The sequence below is a fragment of the Melospiza melodia genome, chromosome 9 (assembly GCF_035770615.1).
Source record: "Melospiza melodia melodia isolate bMelMel2 chromosome 9, bMelMel2.pri, whole genome shotgun sequence".
Lineage (NCBI taxonomy): Eukaryota > Metazoa > Chordata > Aves > Passeriformes > Passerellidae > Melospiza > Melospiza melodia.
Window position 1 is genome coordinate 32,350,547 of NC_086202.1, and position 15,257 is coordinate 32,365,803.

The 15,257-nt window shown below is 45.6% G+C and overlaps 1 protein-coding gene across 1 annotated transcript; it reads left to right on the forward strand.

Annotated features, from left to right (window-relative positions):
• The first annotated feature begins 3,257 nt into the window (after positions 1–3,257).
• LOC134422165 (lipase member K-like) lies at positions 3,258–12,426 on the forward strand. The gene is made up of 10 exons (XM_063164102.1): positions 3,258–3,437; positions 4,489–4,604; positions 5,833–5,950; positions 6,587–6,785; positions 7,011–7,120; positions 7,275–7,411; positions 7,838–7,975; positions 8,082–8,153; positions 9,159–9,227; positions 12,023–12,426. Exons 2-10 carry the CDS (start codon positions 4,500–4,502, stop codon positions 12,254–12,256), a joined length of 1,182 nt encoding a protein of 393 aa, XP_063020172.1. The 5' UTR covers positions 3,258–3,437; positions 4,489–4,499; the 3' UTR covers positions 12,257–12,426.
• Positions 12,427–15,257: the final 2,831 nt, after the last annotated feature.

Genomic DNA, 15,257 nt, shown 5'->3' on the forward strand with positions numbered 1-15,257 from the left:
TATTAATTAAATGTACATATCATTCAGAATGCTGTTTCTCCTCAGAGGACCCGTGGGGTTGCACTTCTGCCTGGCTGGGCAGGGGATTGCCACCACCATTTGTCACCACAGAGATTTCTCAAACCTCATAAATACCTGGCCCACTGGCCACGGGATGGTTCTGTGTGGGAGATGTGCTTGGGAATGGTTGGTGGCTCTGAGGGGTCACCTGGATTGTCACTGCCAGCTCAGCAGAGTCTCTCAGATGTGGAAGCAGGCAGGAAAGCAGTCACAGAGTCACAGAACCATGGAATATCCCGAGCTGGTCCAGCTCTTGGTCACCCCAACAATCCCACCCTGCTGGAGCTCTGGCAGCCTCAGGGCTGTGCCCATTCCCTGGGGAGCCTGGGCAGTGCCCAGCACCTCTAGGGGAAGAACCTTGCCCTGAAATCCAACCTAAACATCCCTTGGCCCAGCTCCAGCCATTCCCTGGTCCTGTCCCTGTCCCAGAGAGAAGAAGCTGCAGCCCTTGGTGAGGTCTGATCTCAGCATGTTCTGCTTCAGCTGAACAAACCAAATGACCTCAGCCAGCCCCTGTGTGACCCTCCAAACCCTTCCCCATCATCTCCTTTAAATCCTTTCTAACACCTGTTAGACTCAGAACAGTATTAAGACATTATTACGCTAAAAAGAGGAACACCAAGAATTCAGACAGAATCCCTGGCAGTAATTTTGTAGAAAACTCCATGATTTAAACTTGAGCATGATGGGTAGTGCTGAAGTTTCCACTGCAATGGAAAAAGCTCCGTGCTCACCTGATGAGCAGGTGGGGACTGGCAGCAAGGAAAGCAGGGGTGGTGCAAGAGAGGGCTGCAGGAGCTGGGTGAGAACCCCTGGATGCGTGACACGTTCCTGCTCTCGGGCCAAACACCCACCTCAAGTATGTGCGGGTGGCAGGTGGCCCTGGATGAGGACACAGATTAGGAGCTGTGGCACAACAGCCTTACTGGAAAGGAGCTGGGCAGGGTGGCAGGCACCACCCTGGGCACGAGCCAGCAGTGTGCTCGCCCTGCAAGGATGGAGAACCCCAGCCTGGGCCACAGGAGAGGGCAAGGGGCACCAGGCTGGTGTCAGCCCTGCCAGGGGAGGTGACATCTGGATGCTGTGTCCAGTGTGGAATGCCTGGTGAGAGGGATGTGAGGATGGTGAGCTCCACAGAGGCTGAGGAGCTGTCGGTGACCTGCAGCAGGAGGTGGATGGAGCTGAGTTTGCTGGGTCTGGCCATGCAGGGAAGTTTGAGGGGCTCTCCTTGATCCTTATATCTTGTGAAGGCTGAGCTAGAACAGAGGCCAGACAGTTACAGAATAAAGTAGGGATTTATTAAAAGGATCTCCTCCATGGATCCACCTTGGGCAGCACAAGAGCCCAGCCAGGGCTGCACCCAAGGTGAACCAAAATGGGCACAAAATGGACACCTGGTCATGGGGTCTGTCACTTTGATCAGTTCTGCTCCATTTGCATATTGGAGTTAATTGTCCAATTATAACTTCACGTTATGCAGTCCCATCCTTCTTGTTTTTCTCTCTTCATTCCACTGTTGTTTGTGCTCTTGGGCCTGAGATTTGGATCATTTGTCCTTGGTCCCCAGCTAGAGAAGGAATTGTTTTTTCTCCCTGCTCTGTGCACAGAGCTCACCATCCCTCAATGTGAAGCCTGGACTTACTCTCTAAAGCAGCACAGAATTTAAAAACTATACAAGCTAAACCTGAGGCATCAATCCCATCCAGTCTCTGCAGTGGTGGTGCTTCAGCAGGAGCTGCACATGACTCTCAAGAGGCTGGAGCATCTTATAAGAGCTGTGGCAATGTCCTGCTCTCCAAGTGCTGCAGGACTGTTTTGGGCACAGCCTTCATCTTGCCCCTTCCAGTGCCTCCAGATGAGTATGGCCAGAGCTGCTCTGCCCTTTCCCTGTAGTGCAGATTTCCAAGTTCTGTTTCCTCAGGAGGTGGAAGCCAGAGATGTCTTACTCAGCTTCAGTACCCCAAAACCAAAGTCACCCTTTGTGACGGTGTTCACAGGGGTCTCAGGATGAGGGAAGAGACGAGGATCTGACTCCATGTTTCAGAAGGCTTGATGTATTATTTTATGATATATATTACATTAAAACTATTCTAAAAGAATAGAAGAAAGGATTTCATCAGAAGGCCAGCTAAGAATAGAATGGGAAGGAATGATAACAAAGGCTTGTGGCTCAGACTCTCTGTCTGAGCCAGCTTGGCTGTGATTGGTCATTAATTAGAAATAACCAACATGGGCCAATCACAGATCCACTTGTTGCATTCCACAGCAGCAGATAATCAATGTTTCCATTTTGTTCCTGAGGCCTCTCAGCTTCTCAGGAGGAAAAATCCCAAGGAAAGGATTTTTCATAAAAGATGTCTGCGACAACCCTTCACCTCCAAACCTCTAAATGACAACCCCCTGCTCTAGTGTGTGTTTATAGAAGTGGGACAAACTGACAGACCTAGCTGGACACCTCTCAGGCCCGTTCCAGGCTGACAGACAGGAGACACCTTCCCCTACTGACCTTTCACCGCGATTCCCACAGCAAAACAATCTAGGAAAGAAGGGCAGGAGGCAGCCCCAGCCCTGGGAGAACTCTCCCTGTTGGCAGGACCGGGCACTCAGGTGCTCCTCATACCTTCCTGCAAGGGTGTGAGGAGCAGGGATGTTGTGGTGGGCTGGCACAGCTCCATCCCCAGCCCAAAGTGGGGCAGGTGGAGGGAACTGGGAGAGCAGAAGTGGAAAACTGGGTCGCGATAGACAAGGTATGGAGTGTTGCTATGGCAGCTGGGCAGGGGCCCATCCCTGAGCAAAGGGAGCTCCATCCCAGCCCGACCCAGAACAGATGTTTTCAGTCTGTTGCCTGGGATTTAATCTCCATCTCACATGTGGCACCTTTGTATAACAAGAAGCATCATCATTTCATTTCTACACCACAGCGACGGGAAATCAATAACCTAATTATGTCTCTTGTAACAAATAAATAAAACCACCATTGAAATGGGGTGCTGGAAACTTTCTTCAGCAACACCAATTAAGCCACTCAATGGAAATCACCTCCAAACTCTGCCTAAACAATATTTAACCGGCCTCCACAAACAAATTCTGGGGAATTGCACTTTCTAAACTGTGCTGTTACCTAATGATGAATATGCCCTGCATCCCAGGGTGTTTACACTTGCCACCCCACCCTGCAGCCAGTTCAAATAGGGCTGTCTCTGTGCCCCAGCCAGGGGACAGAACCCATCCTGTGGCACTGCCACATCTCCATCTCCTCCAGGCCGGGCATCTCTCCCTGCTCTGCCCATCCTCTCCAGGGGCTGACACATCCCTGTCACCTCCTGCAGGAGCTGTGCCACCTCTCAGCTGGGCTGGCTGCCTTCACTTCTGGACAGGTGAGTGTGGGGAAAGCATGGCTAGAGCCTGGACAGGGGAAAGGACAGTGGACAGGTCCCCTGGACGGGGAAAAGCATTCTAAACTTGCCTGTGAACAGCACTTACCACTCATGGCACTTCCAGCCCTCAGAACAGGGCACCTAAATCTCATTTGCTGGCTCAGTTCTAGAGGCTGCTCCAGCCCAATTTTTCTTGTGGTGTCCAACGTTGTGGTTGTTGGAGGGAGCAATGCTGGCCAGAGCTTTCAGTGCCTGTCTGTGATGCCTCCTGCCCATAACTGCGTGCAAAGCTTGCTCCTGTGGCAGCTGCACTCTCCAGCACATTGAATGAGGGGTTTTTTTAAGCTGTGTTAAATCCAGTATCACTAAGGGATGTCTAGATCTGCTGGAAGATACATCTCTCCCCATTTTGCATATAGATTTGCACTCCAAAATGTCCTTCTCTGAATGAAATGTAACCAATTCTTGTCTTTTACACCATGCTCAAGGAGAAGGGCAAGCAGTTAGAGATTTTCTTCTCATTATTTTATTTCTTTTTAAGGAGGGAAGGCAGTGCTGGAATTTATTCATCCTCTCTGTCCCTCCTGGGGTTTGGAGTGTTAACAGGTGCTGCAGACAGCAGGGTGATGGGACAGAGCTGTCCCTTTGCTGGAAGGGAGACTGGAGCAGTGGCACTGCATGGTCACTGACAGGACATACAACACCCGACATCCTCTGTGTATTGGAATGGCTCAATTTTATTGAGGTTTGAGCAACCTCAGGGGGCTGGAATGAGCCCAAACCATTCTGTGATTCTGTGATTTTAACCCTTTGCAGTTCCCAGTGGTGCGTACAGCACCACAAGGTTTGCTGCCTCACGTCTTACAGGAATTCCTGAAAGTCTGTCCCACCTCCCTGGAATTATCCCTGCTGAGATGTGCTCCCTGAGCCACCCCATGGTCATTAATGCTTTTGATGGTCACCCAGGGCACCAGGCTGAGGCTGGGTCCCGCCTGGGGTGTTTCCCTGCCCTGCTGCCCCTGGCACTGAGTGTGTGGCTGTGTTGTTCCAGGCGCAGCGAGGATGTGGCTGGCTCTGGCTCTGCTCTCCGTGCTCCATGGGATGGCAGCCGGGGAATGCTTGTTGAATTCCCCATATCCCAAGAATCCAGAGGCAAGGATGAACATTGTGAGTATGATGGCGTTGGAGAGGAGGTGGGAAGTGTCCAGGAAACAGCCACCATTTAAAAAATTACAGTGAAATATCACATTCAGGGATTTCCTCGCAGGAGCCTTGAAAACATTATTACTTATAGGAATAAATCATATATTACTCCATTTTCCTCATGGTGGGAAAAAGGTTATTCTTTATGGATATAATTCCTTTTTATACAGTTTTACAGACCTTGTGTGGGACACCAATTGGTCAGGAGCTTTCTTGCCAATTATTGCTTTTATTGGTCATTAACAAATTGTTATTCTGTATTGACTGGTCACTCAAACTCTCAGTGTCTAAGTGCAGGGAAGTTTGTGAGTGATACTTTTAATTTTTCTATCTAGCAGTGTAAAAACAGTTTTTACAGGTGGAATTTGTTTTTTACGTAAGAATAGCTTGTTATGTTCATTAACTGCTCACACCAGGATTGCTTTCCCATGGGCACTTGCACAATGCTGGCTTTGACCAGGCCAGCCACTGATTCCAGGAGAGCAGGCTTGATTTCATGGAGCCTTTCTCTATGATTTTTCTACATTACTGCAACAATTTTTTCTCGGGGCCTCTTGCTGGTCACAGTGACCCTGAGATGTGTTAGAAAGTCTCTTTTCCCAGCCTGGCACTTGAAGAAGGAATCAGAGCTCTTCAGTTCTCATTCTCAAGGTTGTTTATTGTTTCGTATCTATAAAATATTTTCTGCTGTCCAGCTGAGGTCTGCTCAGCAAGACAGTCAGAGACACTCTGCCTGCCCCTGGGGTGGTGTTATCTTTTTATACTAAAAACTACAGATACAAGGTTTACAATTACTTCCCAATACCTATCACCTATGTTAGACTCTGAGCTTCCACTCTAAACCAATCTAAAAGTGCCACCATCACAGCAGAAGATGGAGGCCAAGAAGAAGAAGGAGAAAGGCTGGATGCACCCAGATCCCTCCATCTTGCCCCCTGAACCTCCATTCTAGAAACCCCAAAATCTACTTTTTTACCCCATGATAAATTCACTGTCATTCTACTTAATTTGTGTGGCTTGCAGATCTTCATCTACGGTCGGTACCTTGCTCCATGGGTCATAATCAAAACCACACAGGCATTTTGGGCTCTGTTCCAGGGTCTCTGAGCCCCCTGGCAGGGGTCTTGGCTGCTCAGGACAGCCAGAGGGATGTCCTGGGTTCTGGCAATTATTGGCTTTCTTCTTGTTGCAGAGTGAAATGATCTCCTTCTGGGGGTACCCCAGCGAGGAGTATGACGTGGTGACAGAAGATGGCTACATCCTTCAGCTGAACAGAATTCCTCATGGCAAAGGGAATTCTGGGTGCCAAGGTAAAACTGATGCCACACAGGACACACACACACACCTTGAGCACTCACTGGGATAGCAGGGCTTGTGCAAGAGGGTTTTCAGGGCTCCCTGTGGCTTGGCATCGGTTTTGATGGATCAGAATTTGCCAGGAAGGCTGATGCCTTGCCAGGGATGTTTCCTCACCCCTCATGGACCCCTGAGCATTGAATATCAGTCTGCAATCCCTGGTGGCACACCTGGGGCTCTCTCCAGAGCCTGGCTCCCAAAATGTGCTCCTGCTGCCATTTGATGGATGAACAGACTGGTTTGGTTCTCCCGGGGGATCCTCTTGTCCTGTGAGTGGTTAGATCCTATTTAGATCATTCTATCTAAATGAAAATTGCATTTTTCCTGTCACATCCCCAGGCTCCTCCACATTTGCCCACAGAGCTGCCTGGGCAGCCCAAGTTCTGCCAACACCAAGTTCTGCCAACACCCCCAGAGATTCTGGGGATAAAGTCCAAGATAATGGTGAATTTTAAAATGAAATCTAGAGGAACACCAACACAAACCTCCACGGATTTTGGCTGCCATGGGGATAACACTTTACAAACCGTTTCAAAAGGTGACAAACATCATTAAAAATGAGGAGAGTCATGATGCTGCCTGTCTTGCAGGTGTGAGGCCCGTGGCACTCCTGCAGCATGGTCTCCTTGCAGAAGGCAGCATCTGGCTCGCCAACTTGGCCAACAACAGCCTGGGCTTCATCCTGGCAGATGCTGGCTACGATGTCTGGATAGGAAACAGCAGAGGGAACACCTGGTCCAGGAGGCACCAGGTGCTGACCACCACACAGGATGAGTTCTGGGCTTTCAGGTAAATGGGCGGGGTTTAGGGTCTCATAAACAGCTGAATTCTGTCAGGGTCACGCTGCTCCAGCTGGGGGGATGAGTGAACCAGGCTGGAGTGAAGCTCATCCAATTATTCTGAGTGAAAACTCAGTAGGATGAAGAGTTTTGTGGGGCAGCCCTGTCCTCCTGCTGGTTTAGTGGTTTGCTGATGCTGCCCCTCTCAGCAGGACATCTCCTCTTCTTTCTGCAGCTTTGATGAGATGGCTAAATATGATCTCCCAGCCATGATCAGCTTCATTGAGCAGAAAACAGGACAGAAACAGCTCTATTACATTGGCCATTCCCAAGGCACCACCATAGGTGAGTGTGTCCTGCTGATGGCAGCACGAGAAGTCAACATCCCCTCTCAGATTAGTAAAATTACTCACTGAAATTAAACTATGTGCATGACTGCCTTGAAAGACTAAAAAAGTCTAAACCTTTTTTTTTCTACTTTTTTTTCCCCCCCCACCAGGTTTTATAGCTTTTTCCACTATGCCTGAGCTGGCTCAGAAAATCAAGGTGTTCATTGCTCTTTCGCCTGTGACCACGGTGATATTTTCTCAGAGCCCATTTAGAAAACTCTCAGTCTTTTCTGACTCTGGGCTTAAGGTTGGTCTGCACTATGTTCTGCACAGCCAAAATGGTTTTTTTATGGGGATTGTGAGATTATCTATGGAGTATTTCAAGTCATTTAGAGAGAGGGGAGCTCTGCACTCTGTTTTATTATGAAGGAAAACACATCTCACTGCAGAACCTTTCAGTGCTGTCCTGAATTCACTCCCTAAAATGAATTATTCTGGTGAATAAAACTGATGCAGAGGCTGTGAATTGAGCCCTAGCATTTAACACAAGAGCATTAATGGATGTAGGAGATCATGCCCATAAGAAACAAGGAGCTGAATCATTTAATGGGGTGCGAGGGATGCTTCACTATGGGCAACCTTAATGGGGGGATAAAATAGAAGTTGTAAAGTAGTGCTTTGGGGAAAAGCATGACCAGACTTCCTATTTGATAGCAGATTTGGGATTTTACAGGAGCTCTTTGGCACGAGGGAGTTCCTGCCCCACACTGCCCTGGGGGAGGTGGTCCTCTCCAGGTTCTGCTCCTGCTCCAAGGTCTGCAAGCACATCCTGGCTTCAATTTTCGGGTTCAACTGGAAGAACACAAACATGGTACGTGGGAATGGACCTGCAGAGGGTCCTCCTGAGGGCCAAAGCCTTGGCCATGCCCTGTTCTGCAGGGCCAGGTGAAATGTGGGATGTGCTGATGTCCTTGCAGAGCCGGTTCGATGTGTACATGGGGCACAACCCGGCGGGCTCCTCCGTGCAGAACATCATCCACTGGCTGCAGGTAAACCTCCCCAGCCGCCCTCCATGCCCCACAGAGTGTCCCTGGTCCCTTGTGGGCAGCCTGCTGTGCTGCTGGCTGCAAGACACACCTCGGCCAGGTCTTTGGTGGGTTTTGTTTCCACCCCTCCATAAAACACTTGGCGGGTTTTGGAGCCAGAGTGGTGGATCTGTCATGGAGCTGAGGGCCCTGCAGCCACAGCAGGCACATCCCAGGGCTCTTGTTTCAAACCAGCCCCAGCCCTGCAGCCCAAGTGCCATTAGTGGTCAGACTGGACCCGACTGCCACCATTAGTGGCATCTGGACAGCAGCCAATTAAGCTCATTACTGATAAAGCTGATTATTTCTCCTTCTTCCCTTTGTGAGCATGAGAACAGTCACCACCAGAGCCCTTTGACACGGCAGTTGTGCTCTGCTGCACTCCTTTTCTCTTCCCCAAGCTAAAAATTTGCACATTTTTGGTAGATTGTCTGTTTGCCTTCTCTGAGGTGTGTGCCACGGGCTGTGCTCAGGGCACAGCTCCTTCCGTGTGTGGGATTCCTGCTCAGGGACCCCAAAAGGACTTTGGGGGGTTTGCAGCAAGAGCACACATCCCATTTTCTGAAGTGCTGCTGCCCAGTGGAGGGATGAGGCCACCTTGACCTTGTATTGCTGTTGGTCCTGTTCCGATTAGACAAGAGATGCTCAGAGGCTCCTTCCATCTCTGACCGTGCCATTTCAGGCCCACTCTCCAGCCCACAAGGAATACTTAGAGTTCTAAACCCATTTTCCAGACCATTTTCATTTCTTCCCATCCTGGTGTTATCCACAAGCATTAGAAACATAATCTCTGCCCATTTGTCCAAATTCATGACAATAATTACTTGTGCTGGGCCTAGGGCCAGGCCTGTGAGTCACTGCCAGTTCAGTGATGAAAGCTAACTTTTGAGGGTAGACTTTTGAGGGTTGAGTGCACCCCCAGAGAGCTGTGACTTCACTCAGAGCACTGCACGTCTGAATTTGCTGCAGGGAGTCCACGGTGGGGCACTGAGAGCTTTTGATGGGGGGCACATGTACAACAGCCTTCACTACAGACAGGTGAGGTGCTTCCTGCGGCCTTCCCTTTCCTTGTTCTCTTCCCATCCATGCCTGCTCTGTCTCCCCTTAATGTATTCCTCCCTTCACAAACTGGAAGTCAGGATCTCTGCTTGGAACAACAGCATTTTCCATTCTCAACTCGATTTTGCAAATATATTTTAGATGGAATAAAACACTTTAAATTAGACTTTCCACTTTCCATAGGATAAGGGGAAATGGTCGCAAGTTATACTGGGCTGAATAGTAGGAAAAATTTCTTCTCTGAAATAGTGGTTAAGCCTTGGAACAGGAAAAAAAAAAAGAAAAAGAAAAATAAAAAACTTTTTTTATTCCTTAAACAAAATGTATCATTCAGAAAGCAGTATGCTTCTTAACTGGAATAATTACACTGCAGGTAATGAGAGATGCTGCTGGCAAATCACCTCATGGCAAATCCTCAGGGTGTGGAGCTGACACCAACCCTCCAGAAATGTTTTAATTCAAAAAACTTGCTTCCAAACACCTCCCTGGTGTCGCTGAAGGAAGTGCTGGGGAAGTGTCACCACAAAGAACTTTGGGAGGGACCTGTGGAGGTCAGGATGATCCAACAGCACTAAACCAGGGCAGCCGAAGTTCTGCCTTCTTATCCAAACCATCTGTAGAATCAGAACTAGAATTTCTAGCCCAGCAGAACCAATTCTCTAATTAATTTTAATTAAATTGCCTCGCTAAATCATAGCATGTAAGGTTATGCTGCATCTCTACTGTAGTTCCTCTCCTTTCTAGAAGAAAGGAGTTCCAGTTTTCATTCCCCCCTCTTCCCAAAAAGTAGCAACAGTGCACAGTTTGTTGCACTCCAGCAACATCTCCTCTTTGGGAAGCCCCTCTTCACTCTCCTCTTGTGAAGCCCCTTTTCCCTCTCCTCTTTATGAAGCCCTTTTTCCATCTCCACTTTGTGAAGCCCCTTTTCCATCTATCTTCTCCTTGTGAAGCCACTTTTCCATCTAACAGCTCTTTTTGAAGCTGCTTTTCCCTCTCCTCCTTGTCAAGCCCTTTTCCATCTGGTCCTTTTGAAGCCCCTTCTCCATCTCCTCTTTTTTAAGCCCTTTTACCCTCTGCTCTGCTCCTTGTGAAGCCCCTTTTCCATCCATCTCCTCTTATGAAGCCCCCTTTTCATCTCCTCTTATGAAGCCCCTTCTCCATCTTCTCCTTGTGAAGCCACTTTTCCCTCTCCACTTTGTGAATCCCCTTTTCCATCTCCTCCTTATGACGCTGCTTTTCCATCTCCTCCTTGTGAAGCCCCTTTTCCCTCTCCACTTTGTGAAGCCCCTTTTTCTTCTCCTCCTTCTGAAGCCCCTTCTCCATCTTCCCCTTGTGAAGCCACTTGTCCATCTTCCACCTATCTTCTCCTTGTCAAGCCACTTTTCCATCCATCCCCTCCTTCTGAAGCCCCTTTTCCATCTCCTCTTTGTGAAGCCCCTTTTCCCTCTCCTTTGTGAAGCCACTTTTCCATTGATCTTATTGTTGTCATGTCCCTTTTCCATCTATCTGCTCCTCATGAGGCCACTTTTCTTTCTCCTCTTTGTGAAGCCCCTTTTCCACCTCCACTTTGTGAAGCCCCTTTTTCATCACCATTTTGTGAAGCCCCTCTTCCATCTCCTCCTTGTGAAGCCCCTTTTCCCTCTCCATTTCATGAAGCCCTTTTTCCATCTGTCCTTTGTGCAGCCCCTTTTCCATCTTCTGTTTGTGAAGCCCCTTTTCCATCCCCTCCTTGGGAAGCCACATTTCCCTCTCCTCTTTATGAAGCCCCTTTTCCCTTTCCACGTTGTCAAGCCCCTTTTCCACCTCCACTTTGTGAAGCCCCTTTTCCATCTCCTGTTTATCAAGCCCCTTTTCCACCTCCACTTTGTCAAGGCCCTTTTCCATCTATCTTCTCCTTGTGAAGCCCCTTTTCCATCTGTCTCCTCCTTTTGAAGCCCCTTTTCCATCTCCTCATTGTGAAGCCATTTTTCCATCTATCTCCTCCTTGTGAAGCCCCTTTTCCATCTCCACTTTTTGAAGCCCCTTTTCTCTTTCCTCTTTGTGAAACCCCTTTTCCCTCTCCATTTTCTGAAGCCCCTTTTCCATCTCCTACATGTTAAGCCACATTTCCATCTCCCTCTTGTGAATCCACTCTTCCCTCTGCACTTTGTGAAGCCCCTTTTCCCTCTCCACTTTGTGAAGCCGCTTTTCCCTCTCCTCCTTGTGAAGCCCCTTTTCCATCTGCTCCTTGTGAAATCCCTTCTCCCTCTCCATTTTGTGAAGCCCCTTTTGCATCTCTTCCTTGTGAAGCTCCTTTTCCATCTCCACTTTGTGAAGCCCCTTTTCCCACTCCTCTTTGTCAAACCACTTTTTCATCTGCTCCTTTTGAAGCCCCTTCACCATCTCCTCCTTCTGAAGCCCCTTTTCCATCTGCTCTTTGTGAAGCCGCTTTTCCATCTCCTCTTTTTGAACCCACTGTTCCCTCTGCTCTTTTTGAAGCCCCTTTTCCCTCCCCTCCTTCTGCAGCCCCTTTTCCCTCTCCATTTTGTGAAGCCCCTTTTCTACCTCCTCCTTATGACACTGCTTTTCCATCTCCTCCTTGTGAAGCCACTTTTCCATCTTTCTCCTCATGAAGCCACTTTTCCATCTATCTCCTCTTTGTGAAGCCCGTTTTCCAACTCCTCCTTGTGAAGCTCCTTTTCCATCTGCTCCTTGTGACACCGCTTTTCCCTTTGCTCCTTGTGAAGCCCCTTTTCCATCTCCTCTTTGCGAATCCCTTTTCCCTGTGCTCCCAGACCGGGGCCCCGTTCTACGACGTGCAGGACATGGAGGTGCCCACGGCCATCTGGAACGCGGGCCGGGACTGCCTGGCCGACCCGCGGGACACGGCGCTGCTGCTGCCCCAGGTCAGGAACCTGGTGCACCACAAGCTCATCCCCCACTGGAACCACATGGACTTCGTGCTGGGCCTCGACGCCAACGAGGTTCTGTACCGCGAAATCCTGGACATCATGAAGAAGCACCCCTAAAGATGCTGGTTCTGCCTGATACGTTTTTTATTTTTAGTGTTGCCTCCGCAGGATTTTGAAATTTCTTTTCAATCTTTTGAATTTTTTGAATCTTTTGAAAGTTTTTTTTTTTTAATCTCTGTTTGGACCACCTGAATATAGTTGATTAAAATGTTCAGCTTTTAACTGGAGTAGTGACAGGGTGGGGAGAGGAGCCTTCATGCCATTCCTGGCTGACACTGCATTGCCTTTTCTTATTTTCCTTCTTTTCCCTTCTTCTTTTCCCTTCTTTTTTCCCCTTCTTTTTCCCCTTCTTTCCCCCTTTTTCCCCTTTTTTCACTTTTTTTTTCCTTTTTTTCCTTTTTTTGTTTGGTTTGGTTTCGGAGGAGTTTTTTTTTTGTTTGTTTGGTTTTGTTTTGAGTTTTTTGTTTTTTGGGGGTTTTTTTGTGCCTTCATCAGTGACACAAAGCTCATTGTGGCTGTCTCAGGTCTGCCACTCTTATGCCTAAAACCATCAAGGTGGATAAGACACCCAACAGATCTGTGGTGAAAAACATCAGAATTAGGACCCCAGATTGTTTTGGGTGGGAAGGGACCTCAAAGCCCATCCACCTTCCACCGTCCCAGGCTGCTCCAAGCCCCAAAGTCCAGCCTGGCCTTGGGCACTGCCAGGGATCCAGGGACAGCCACAGCTGCTCTGGGCACCTTGTGCCAGGGCCTGCCCACCCTGACAGGGAACAATTCCTAATTCCCAATATCCCATCCAGCCCTGCCCTCTGGCACTGGGAACCCATTCCCTGTGTCCCGTCCCTCCATCCCTTGTAAATAGTTTCTTTCCATCTTTCTCCCTTCAGGTACTAGAAGGACATGTCCCTAGAAAAAAGCAGTCCTAGTGGTTTTGAATTCAATAAAATTGTAATTAATCACATTTTTAATGTTGCTGGGTTTGGGCATTATTTTTTTTCCTTTCCGTGACTGAGGGGTGAGAAATGAATAAATCCTGAAGAGAAATTTCCAGTCAGACAGCCCAGTGTGTGATTCTGGTGGTGAATGTGTAAAATCCAAATAAAAAGGGGCTTAAGGGTTTTCATAAAGTGCTTATCTTAGGGTTTATCTGAGAGGTTGTGGTAATAAGACTGATCAGTGATCTCAGAGGTGCTGTGATGCGTTGATGGTTATTTTATTTAGCCTGAATGAAGGGCAGTCGTTTTATAGCAATAAAAAATTTGGGTGCTTCTATCAGCCAAAATCCTGAGGCCCATCAGAAAATCTCAATAAATATGTCAGTGTTGCAAGCACCAGAAGAATCAGCTTCTTTCAGGGAGGGAGAATCCAGCTGTGAGGCAAAGCAATATTTCATGGAGGAACTGCTCAAAACCATGCACTGGAGTACAGTCAGATTTTCAGTCTGTCAAGTTTTCTTTAAAATTCCCTGGAAGATATCCATCACCCTGAAAAGCAGAGTAGATCAGTCAGAGGCTTGTGGGAGGTGAAGAAATAATTTTGGGGGAGAGCAGTCATTCCAAGTGTTGCTGTGGGTTATTTATATCATATTATATTATATTATATTATATTATATTATATTATATTATATTATATTATATTATATTATATTATATTATATTATATTATATTATATTATATTATATTATATTATATTATATTATATTATATATATAATATTATAATACATTGTATTATAGATTATATATGCTATCATATAATAAAACAATATATAATAATTTATTATAAAAATATATTATAATAATATATTTTATAATAGTATCTATTATAATATAATATATAGTACCTATATTAATATATATTATATAATTATATATGTAGCATTATATTTATGTATATTATACAGAATGTATATAATATATTAAGATAATATATTATCATATATTATCATATTATATATATTATATTATGTACATTATATAATTATCTATTATATTCTAATATTGTATTATATATTATAAAATACATTAAATTATATTATTATATTATTATATCATATAATATCATATTTTAAATATAATATATTGTATAATATATATTATTATATAATAGTTTAATATAATATATAATTTAATATAGTTAAGATATAATATCTTATAATATATAGTACATATATTAATAGATATGTACTATATTATATAATGTATATAACTAATGCATATTAATATATAATATATTAAGATAAAATATATTATATATTATTATATATATAGTATATTATATACATCATATTAATATATATTATATTGTCATATATTATATAATACAATAAATTATAATCAATAGCATAATACACAACATATAATATATAATATATCATATATCATATATATTGGATATAATATAATATAATATAATATAATATAATATAATATAATATAATATAATATAATATAATATAATATAATATAATATAATATAATATAATATAATATAATATAATATAATATAATATTTCTATTGTCGGTGTATTACTATATAAAATAATTCCTGGCTAAAATTTGGCAGAAGTGCAGGACAGAGCTCCCTCCCTGCTGCTGGGTGTCCCTGTGCTGTCCTTGCTCTCCCCTGCAGTGGCTTTGGGGGAACCTTCCCAGGGTGCCTCTCGCCCACGACGTGTTTGTGCCCCTGCTGCTTCCCTCGTTGTCCTGTCTAAGCCTTTCTCCTCTGAAGGGCAAAGCCAGCAAGCAAAATGAAAATCTAATGGCATTTACTTATGAAAAGAATCTTGCATTCTTTACAGTTTCCTGGAGTATTACGCAGCCACATTGGTTGGAGTAAATAACTCATGATTTATTTCTTTTTTCACCCCTTTTTTTCCTATATCTGTAGTTTCTGCCTCATTCCAAGAAGCTTTCTGTAAAATGGTCTTTTTAGGTAATGCTCTTCACCTAATCTGTTTATTCAGTTTGCTCAAGTCCATCCATTTCCAGTAAATACTCTTCTCTCTGCTAAGAAAATTGCTTGTGAATTTTATCGGGTGATCAGATTATTGGAT

What these genes read in the sequence shown, in the direction of transcription:
- LOC134422165 (XM_063164102.1), top strand. Translation starts at nt 4,500, where the DNA reads ATGTGGCTGGCTCTGGCTCTGCTCTCCGTGCTCCATGGGATGGCAGCC. An exon ending in TTCCCAAGGCACCACCATAG is followed by an intron (nt 7,121 to 7,274) that starts GTGAGTGTGTCC and finishes CCCCCCCACCAG; the next exon opens with GTTTTATAGCTTTTTCCACT. An exon ending in ACTGGAAGAACACAAACATG is followed by an intron (nt 7,976 to 8,081) that starts GTACGTGGGAAT and finishes ATGTCCTTGCAG; the next exon opens with AGCCGGTTCGATGTGTACAT.